This window comes from Mustela erminea, chromosome 1 (assembly GCF_009829155.1).
Source record: "Mustela erminea isolate mMusErm1 chromosome 1, mMusErm1.Pri, whole genome shotgun sequence".
NCBI classification, from domain to species: domain Eukaryota; kingdom Metazoa; phylum Chordata; class Mammalia; order Carnivora; family Mustelidae; genus Mustela; species Mustela erminea.
Genome location: NC_045614.1, coordinates 177,045 through 185,409, shown reverse-complemented (window position 1 = coordinate 185,409; position 8,365 = coordinate 177,045). Strand labels below are relative to the sequence as shown.

At 62.0% G+C, this 8,365-nt stretch overlaps 1 protein-coding gene and 1 long non-coding RNA gene across 4 annotated transcripts; one reads left to right on the top strand and one right to left on the bottom strand.

The window, feature by feature from the left end:
* Positions 1-1,537: 1,537 nt before the first annotated feature.
* On the bottom strand, positions 1,538-5,924 carry MADCAM1 (mucosal vascular addressin cell adhesion molecule 1). Of its 2 annotated transcripts, none has more exons than XM_032304094.1 (5): positions 5,481-5,924; positions 5,022-5,294; positions 4,307-4,630; positions 2,302-2,712; positions 1,538-1,657 (listed from the first exon to the last, which is right to left on the bottom strand). In XM_032304094.1, the coding sequence occupies exons 1-5, from the start codon at positions 5,539-5,541 to the stop codon at positions 1,548-1,550; spliced, it is 1,179 nt and encodes a 392-aa protein (XP_032159985.1). In that variant the 5' UTR covers positions 5,542-5,924; the 3' UTR covers positions 1,538-1,547. The 2 variants fall into 2 exon arrangements, with proteins under 2 accessions (XP_032159985.1, XP_032159994.1); XM_032304103.1 differs by having other exon boundaries at positions 4,307-4,600.
* Positions 5,925-6,633: 709 nt separating this feature from the next.
* LOC116568612 lies at positions 6,634-8,079 on the top strand. 2 transcript variants are annotated; one of them, XR_004276704.1, is made up of 3 exons: positions 6,634-7,042; positions 7,174-7,367; positions 7,716-8,079. It is a non-coding gene; the product is annotated as an uncharacterized LOC116568612 (long non-coding RNA). The 2 variants fall into 2 exon arrangements; XR_004276705.1 differs by having other exon boundaries at positions 7,560-8,079.
* Positions 8,080-8,365: the final 286 nt, after the last annotated feature.

Here is an 8,365-nt window from a genome sequence, read left to right as displayed (position 1 = left end):
CTCGGGGCGGCCATCTTGGCTAAGGGCGGAAGGCGCCGGGATCCCACCGGAAGACTCTGGCAAATGAGTGGAACAGGCGACTTACCACCCCGCACTAGGTTCTAATGGGCATCATTTCTCCGGGTTCCGCTTTGCGTGTGCCGGTTAGCTCTCCAGGCTCAAGCCCGGAACCTGAGTTTTGCCAGACTCCAAGATGGCTCTTCAGGATAGGGCATGGTGTTTGGCCTGAAGCCGGGTTGCCCGCCATCTTGATAGCGGGCGAGTCCCTCATTAGCATGGTCCCCTAGCAACCAGTCTCCTTGGAGATCTGGGAAGCCCCGCGAGCGTGCGCGGGGACTGTTCCGAGTCCGCGACGGAGCGCCGAGTCCGCGACGGAGCGCCGAGCCCGCTCCGCTTTCCGGTGTTCCTCTGGCCTTTGTGCACCGTCAGGCCTTCAGCCCGGTCCGACCTGCCTCTGAGTTTACGGCTCACCCCGGTGGGGGGAGGTCTCCTCTCCCCGCCCGCCGCCCGCCAGGCTGAGCTCGGGGGTCGGCTCGCCGAAGGGGTGCACGGCCCGAGGTCCCCCGGCCCCGGCCTCGTCCCCGGCCCCGGCCCCGGCCCCGGCCCCGTCCCGTGCTGTTACCTCCCCTCCGCACCCGAGGGGTCTTTCTCGCACCGCAGCCTCTGCCGCTCTGAACCCTGCCGGGCGCCCCAGTGCCCGCGGGCCGAACCCCAGCATCGGCAGCCTTTCGTCTGCTGACGGGACTCCCAGCCCTCCTCGCCTCTGCCCCACCCGACCGACTCGGCCCCCAAGCCACCCCAAGAGAGAGAACATAGCCTTCAGCAAGCCGCTTCGGTGGCTTTTGTCCACGCTGTCCACCTCCCCCCCCCGCCCCCCCCCTTTTAAAAAGATTTTATTTATTTAACAGACAGAGAGAGATCACAAGTGGACAGAGAGGCAGACAGAGAGCAGGCTCCCCGCGGAGCAGAGAGCCCAATGGGGGATCCCAGGACGCTGAGATCATGACCTGAGCCGAAGGCAGAGGCTTCACCCACTGAACCACCCAGGCGCCCCCTTCCCCCACTTCTTTCGAGGACTTCTAGTTATCCCTGAGGTGTTCTCCCATCCGGGGAAAGGCACAAGCCTTTGTGTTCTGCCCACCCAAGCAGAACCTGCACTGCGTTTTTCCCTTTCCTCCAACCCCGGGCCAAGCCAGGGTCTGCGTCCTGTCCGTCCTCATCTTAGGGGAGTCGCCCAGTGCAGACGGTGAAATCCTTGTAACACCACAGAAACCACTGAGGCAAACCAGATGCTCTTTATTCTCCAGCTCTGGACCACTGGGGGGGTGGGTCCTCAAGGGTCCCACTGAGGGGGATCTCAGAGGCTGGCCATCAGGGTTAGGGGGTTATGGTCAGCTCTCCACCACGTAGGTCCAGAACCCTGCAGTCGTCCTCTGGCTGCAACGATGTGGCAGGAAAGGCAGGCCACTTCAGGAGGGGCCCGGCCAGTCCCCCTCAGCCCAGTCTAGGTGGGGCAGGGGGCCCCAAGCAACTGGGGGGCTGGGTGGTCACTGAGCAGGCCTGCAGCGTTTCCGCAGCCGGTGGGCAAGGAATCCCAAGAAGAGCAGCCCCAGCACCAAGCTGCCTGTCCACAGGGCTGGGGGTGTTGTCTGGCAGCCTGGAGAAGGAAGCGGAGGCGTGAGCACCTGATTGCAGGTGTGGGGGAAAAGCTCAGCAGAATCTGCTAGGGGCTTCCCATTGGCCGAGTTCCCTGAGATTTTAGAGAGGAATTCATGGTTTAGGGCGTCTTTTGGAGTGTACAAAAACTGCTGAAATATCCAGACGACTCCAGAATGGATCTTTTGAAAGGTACATAGGACCTTTTAGTTGGAAGTGACATGGCGGCCCCCCATGCCCGGCTAGTCTGAATGTCCCCTGCTATCCGTGTAAATTACACACCACATGTTGACCAATTAGTTATTTTTTTTTTTTTAAAGAGAAAAGAAGGTAAAATATCTCGTTTATACTTCTAAATGTGGCTACTAGAAAATTTGAAATGACCTGAGTGGCTCTATTCTATTCGTATCCTACAAACTGTTGTGGGGTGTAAAGGTCAGGGTTTACAGATCACTGTGAAACGTAGTCTCTGAAATTTGCAGCCCTCACAGTGCCAAGTGACTGTCACCTTCCACCGTAAGGGAAGCCCACGGGACAGCTGGGGACACTGAATCTGAGCAGGCCCATTCCCTGTCTGAGGTCTTGATCCTGGGCTTCCCTCCCTCTGAGGCTCCCCCAGGCCCCTCCCGAGCCCCCAGAACTCACAGATCTCTGGGACCAGGTAGAGGCTGGCCATCTGTCCCCCTGGGTCCAGGCGACACTGAAACCAGCCCTCAGAGCAGCAGCCGGCCCAGGGCACGCTCAGCCAAGCCTGGGCCCCAGCCTCCCGCCTCTGGTAGGCTTCCAGACCCCCCGGGGCCTGGGTCCAGCCCACAGCCACACCGGGGTCACAGAGCGCCTGACAAAGTAGCTCCAGACCCCCTGCGGCTGGAGACTGGTGGATCTCTGGGCGGCAGGGCCGGTTGGAGCTGTTCCCTGGTGGGGGTCCAGGACTCCCGGAGCTGCTGTTCCTGGGTGGGGGTCCAGGACTCCTGGAGCTGCTAGTGGAGCTCAGCTCTGGGGTGGCCTCGGGAGAGGTCTCGACAGGGGGCTCCGGGGAGGTCAGGCTGTGCAGGACTGGAAAACAGGGTGTTGGGTTTTCTCCTGCCCCAGGCTCCTCTTCTGTTCGTCTCTCTATTTAGACCACAGAGTTGGACCAGAAGGGCTGAAGCCCCACCCGGGGCCTCTTGGACAAATGGAAGGGTATCCCAGTGGGGAGGAGCGGGGTCAGGGTCTGCCTTGGTCCCCTCCCCACTCTGAGTGAGTTTCCGAACGTCTGCGTTTCAGTTTCCTCAACGTGGAGGGGGTGTGAACCACCCATCCTGGGAGCGGCCACAGAGACTGATCCAAGTGCAGGGTGAGGCGGTACTGGGCTTTACAAACTACAGGACTGGGAGGTGGGGGAGGGGAAGTGCTCCCTGGCAAACAGAAGGCTGCTCCGTCCTTGGTGGTACAGCCCGGGAGACTGAGGATCCGAGGGATTTGTACACCCTACCATGAAACGTCTTTCAAATCCAGAGGCCTCTCTGCGTGCTCCCACCGCGCCCTCCCTGCCCCCACTTCCTGTCCACTGGGAGCTCTCTTGCTGCATCCCCACACCTGACGGCCCCAAGGACAGTAACGAGTTTCATGGAGAAGGAATTTGTGCTTTTTTAGTGAGAGGATGCCGGCGGCTTCATGATGTGAACAACACTTGTCTTACTTTAGATGTTTGTTAAATTAATAATGTCTGACTTGAACCAAGCACCTACTGGGTCCTCAGCCCCAAGTTAAATGTTTTCACTTGTTCACTCATTCAGCAAGTGGTGGTTGTGCACCTGCTGTGTGATGGGCACTGTGGTCTCATCCATCCAACCAGAACACGTGTTGAGCACCTACTGAGCGCTAGGCACTGTAGTCACTGGGGACATAGCCATGAACCAGACATATTTCTTTTTCAGTGAAGCCAACAGTAGGGGTTACAGACAATGGAGAAAATGAGCAGAAAATGCAGGATGCCAGATATTGTTAAAAGGTGTCAAAAAACATACAGTAGGAGAAAGGGCTCCTGTGTGTGCATATGTGTGTGTCCACATCCATGTGTAAGAGGCAGTAAGGACAGGTTGACCATTTAGACAGGTCGGAAGAAGCCTCACCGGGAAGGCGAGTGAGGGAGCAATGGACAGAGCTAGGGGAAGAGCATTCCCAGAGGAGGGTGGAACATATGCAAAGGTCCTGGGGCAGGACCAAGCCTAACCTCTTGGAGGAGCAGCTGGGAGGCTCATGTGGCTGGAGCAGAGTGAGGGCGGAGAGAGGGAGACGGTGAGGGCAGGTGGTTCAGGGCCCTGTGGACGTAGGAGGGTTCGCGTTTTTACCCAGAGGGAGGAGCCCTGGAGGACTGTGAGCAGAGCAGGACAGGACCTCAGGGGGTCTGACACAGGGAAGGTGCTCAGTGGACCTGTTGAACAGCTGAATAAACTCATGAGGAATATCATACTGGAGGCATTCGGGGCTCCCCCCTACTGTAGATATTGTGACCCGTCTAGATGGGGACACGGTGGGGGGGTGCGGAGCCAGGATTCCAGAAGAGCTCCTGGGCACCACTCATGAGGGCTCACAGGAGCTGGGTGGGGGGAATTCACCTACTTCCTGGGGCACTGTGTGCAGGCTGGCCAGAACCCCAGAGACTCACCTGGAATGGCCCGCTGGTGGCTCAGCCTCAGGCCAGGCAGGTTCATGGTTGCCCGGCAGTGGAGGGTGAGTGGGGTGGGGGTCTCCAGCGGGGGCAGCAGCCAGCGCTGTGTTACTCGGAGCAGCTGGTCCTCGCCCTGCTGGGGCTCCTCCTCCACATCCCAGTCCAGGGCCTGCACCCCCTCCAGTTCCTGGTCCCCCAGGAGCAGGGATAGGGAGAGGGCCTCGGGGTTGGCAGGTGTGACGTTATGGGCGGTGCAGGCCACCTCTTGGTCCCGCCTGGCCACCAGGGTTACTGGGGAGACAGTCAGCTGGTCTGGAAATGCTGTGGACAGAGGGTGTGTGGGGGGGTGAGCCCACAGGGTCAGTCCTGGGCCCTGAGGAGGGGGCTTGGGGTGTGGCCAAGAGGTGAGTGGGGACTGCTAGTGCCTGGGTTCCCAGAAGACCCAGTGGCCACAGCGTGTGTATCTAGAATGTCAAGTATGGAGGACAGGTCAAACGCAGAGAGAGTGGGGGTCAGGTAGGGGGAGGAGGGTTGACGGGAGAGGAGGGAGTGGGTTGCAGGAGGACTCAGCTGGAGCTGATGCAGTCTTTGGGGGGGGGGCAGGTGGGCAATCTGGGAAGACTCCCAGGAAAAGGTGGTATTGTTTTGGAGGTAAAACAGGGCTGCTGGGCGGCCCGAATGTGCCCAGGCGTCAGGAGGGGACGAAGCTCACCGAACACCAGGAGCTTCACGGTCCGCAGCAAGGTGTCGGTCCCGCAGGAGCCCACGCACACGCGGGTGCCGGCCTCGGACAGGGAGGCGTTGTGCACCGAGAGGACGCTGCTGTGCGTGTCCGACCGCACGGTGCCCAGACTGGTGTCCAGGCCCCGCCACTGCACCATGGGGTTCCTGGGGTCGGCGCAGGCCAGCCGGCAGGTGAGCTGCTGCGACCCGCCCAAGGACACGGCCACCACGGAATCCGGAGGCTCCATCTCCAAGGACCCACCTGCGGGCAGACGGCGCTCTCAGCCCCGCCCCCGCCCCCAGCCCCAGCACCCCCAGCCCCAGCCCCCCGCCCCCGGCCGGGCCTCCTCCGAGACCCCCGCACGGTAGGGTCCTCCGCCCCTTCCCCCAGACTGCGCCCCGCCCCGCTGCGAGCCTTCCCTCGGCCGGAGCCCCCTCCCCTGCTCACCCTGGGCTCGCTGGAGGAGCCCCAGGAAGACGGGAAACAGGAGGGCGAGACCCTGCTCCATGCTCGCCCCGATTCTGTCCTCCGCCCGCCGCGGCCGCGCCTTAAATAGTGGTGCCCCGGCTGCTTCCCGCCGCCCCGTCCTCCGGCTGCTCCCCGGGGCTTTCCCGGGGGCGTTTCCCGCCCTGACGCCCGACCCTGGAGGCGACAGAGAGGCAGGGGCTGGGGGCCAGGGTTGGCGGGGACCCCGCGGCCAGGGTCAGGACAGACGGGGCGGGAAGGTGTGAGCGGACTCCGCTCCGAGAGACCGGAGGGTTGGAAGATGGGGACTGGAGAGGGTGGCGGTCCGAGCCAAGCGGACGGAAATCGGAGACAGGCCGCCTCGCCTGCCGTCTCAGCCTCCACGGCCCGAGCGCGGAGCCGGGCGGGGGGCGACCAGAGCACCCTTCGTCCCGCGCGGAAGTGCGGAGGCGGTGGGGGCGGGGCAGGTTCTCCTGGGGTGGGGCCTCCTGCGGGTGAGGGTGTGTTTGTGGGGTCATGGGGGTGGGGGGCTTGTGGGGGAGAGGGTCCTCTGAGGGGTGGGGTTTCCTGGGAGTGGAACCTCCTGGAAGAGTGGTCCTTGGAGGGTGAGGATCTTGTGGGGGTGGTGGGGGTCTTCTGGGGGTGAAGGACCTGAGTCACCGCCTACCCCTGAGCTTGTCTCCCCTCAGTGAAACAGCTAGGGCTGCTGCGGTCCTGGGAGCCCAGGGTTGGGGAGCTGCCTCGCTCTGCTCCACACCGGGACTGAGGGCCCCCAGGGAAGCCTGGGAAAGGGCTCTGGCCGGCCTGCCCACTCCCAGTCGTCACCAGTGAGTCCCGGGAAATCTGTCCACCTTTTTCTCCTTGCCCCTCAGCCTGGCCCCATTTCTTGGACCTTCGTGGCCGCATACCCCCAAGCACCCACTCTGGGTGGGTCAGCGACACCCCTGAGCGAAATCTCACCGGGGCTGGAGCCTCGCGGGACCCGGAAGCCTCGGGGCCTCGGAGTGGCTGTCCTTCCCCCTGTTCCGTCTCTGCCCAAATGTTGCCTCCTCAGAGCCTTCGCCAACCAGCTTCACTCCCCCTACCCCAATTTTACTTTCTCCCACTGCATTTTCCTTGTAGCCCTTAACGAAGTCGTGTGGCTGAAACCACGTTTCCCATGTCCTGGAGCCGGGTCTCGTGTGCTGTGCAGCCCACCGCGCGACCCTGGAGCCCGCGCACAGCAGGCATGCAGAAAGAAGAGGGTGGAGGGTGTGCTTGAGGTTGGCCTCAGGGTGTGGCTTGTGCCTCAGTTTCCCTGGCTTGGGAATAAGGGAAGGGGCAGCCAGACAATGAAGAGTTGAACCCCATGAGCTCTGTGCCTGGCTCTTCTCAGTGTCTCGATTGTCGGAGGCAGAAGAGGAGGGACTGGAGCAGAGGGGGGAAACGGAGGTCTCGGGGAGGCGAGGGTCCACGTGCGTGAACTCAGAGCCCTGTTCTCCTTGGTCCCATCCCCCGCTCCAGGCTTGTGCCGGGAAGGGCAGCACAGGAAGGTGGACTGCTAGGTGAGGCCCTCCCCAGGCCGGAGGTGTGGGCCTTTCTCGGGAAGCTGGGCTCTTAACCCGGGCAGGGGGCAGTGGGCCTGGTGAATGGGCCTCTTCCCAGCCCCTGACCTTGCTTCCTGCCTCCGTTCCAGCCAAGGCCCCTTGCAGGGCGGGCCCTAGCTCTCTGCGCCTGCCTCGCCCACCCATCCCTGGCCTCCATGGTGCTTATTTCAGGCTCCAAGTGCCCTGTCCGTGTGGATAACGACCTTCACGCTCAAGGACACGCACAGCTCTAAGAGAGCACGAAGGATGACCTGGTGACACAGGTGCCCCGAGGAAGGGGCAGGTGAGCCCATCAGACCCAGAGGATTCTGGGCAGAGGCAAGGAAGAGCCAGACGCGGGGTGCGGAGGGGGAGCAGAGCCACAGAGGGAGGGAGGGTGGCAGAAGAGGGAGCGGACAGGGGCCTGAGGAGGGCAGGGGCCTGAGGAGAGGGGCCCGAGACCAGCACTAGCAGGTCCCACATGTCCCCCGTGCAGCTGGGCCATCTCGTCTCTTCCTCAGGAGGGTGAGTCCATGCAGTCAGCCACCTCCACAGGGACAGAGGTCACCCCTACCTCCCTCTAACGCCCCCCCCCCCCCAGCAACCTGGGCTTCCTGCAGAGCTTGCCTTTCCCGGCATTGTCCCCACCCAGGAGGAAGTCCTCAGTGGCCAGAGGCAGGAAGCCGCCTTCCCATGGAGGGTCCCAGCCCCCCCCAAGACCTGTCATCCTGGCCTCAATCCTCCCATGACAGAGCTGTGATGGGAACCTGGCCTCCTCAGAGGGTACCCAGGAGAGGCCAGTGGTCCCAGCCCCCCAGAGATGCCCATCCCCTCCGGGGACACCCTTCTCACCTGGGCTGGGTCAGCTGCCCTCATTGGTACCACTGGTCGGTCGGGGGCTCACAGCGCCTTCTTTGGGGCGGGCTGGAGCCATGAGGGCGGAGTGTTTTGTGCTGGACCATGCCCAGCCCACAGTGGCCTCCCTGCTTCTGCGGGCCTCAGGGATGGGGCAGAGAGGAAGGGAACGGACACTGTAAATGACCCTTATTTTGTTTACTTATTTTATTATTATTTTTCATGAATGATCCTTTAATAAATACCCGTAAGAAGGGCGCCTGGGTGGCTCAGTGGGTTAAAGCCTCTGCCTTCAGCTCAGGTCATGATCCCGGGGTCCTGGGATCAAGCCCCGCATCGGGCTCTCTGCTCAGCAGGGAGCCTGCTTCCTCCTCTCTCTCTACCTGCCTTCCTGCCTACTTGTGATCTGTCTGTCTGTCAAATAAATAAAATATTAAAAAAAATAAA

Excerpts from the sequence above, each read along its gene's own strand:
- MADCAM1 (XM_032304094.1), bottom strand. The coding sequence starts at position 5,541 with ATGGAGCAGGGTCTCGCCCTCCTGTTTCCCGTCTTCCTGGGGCTCCTC. Across the intron at positions 5,295-5,480 it reads GCTCCTCCAGCGAGCCCAGG|GTGGGTCCTTGGAGATGGAG; the intron begins GTGAGCAGGGGA and ends GTCTGCCCGCAG. Across the intron at positions 2,713-4,306 it reads CCACCAGCGGGCCATTCCAG|TCCTGCACAGCCTGACCTCC; the intron begins GTGAGTCTCTGG and ends CCTGTTTTCCAG.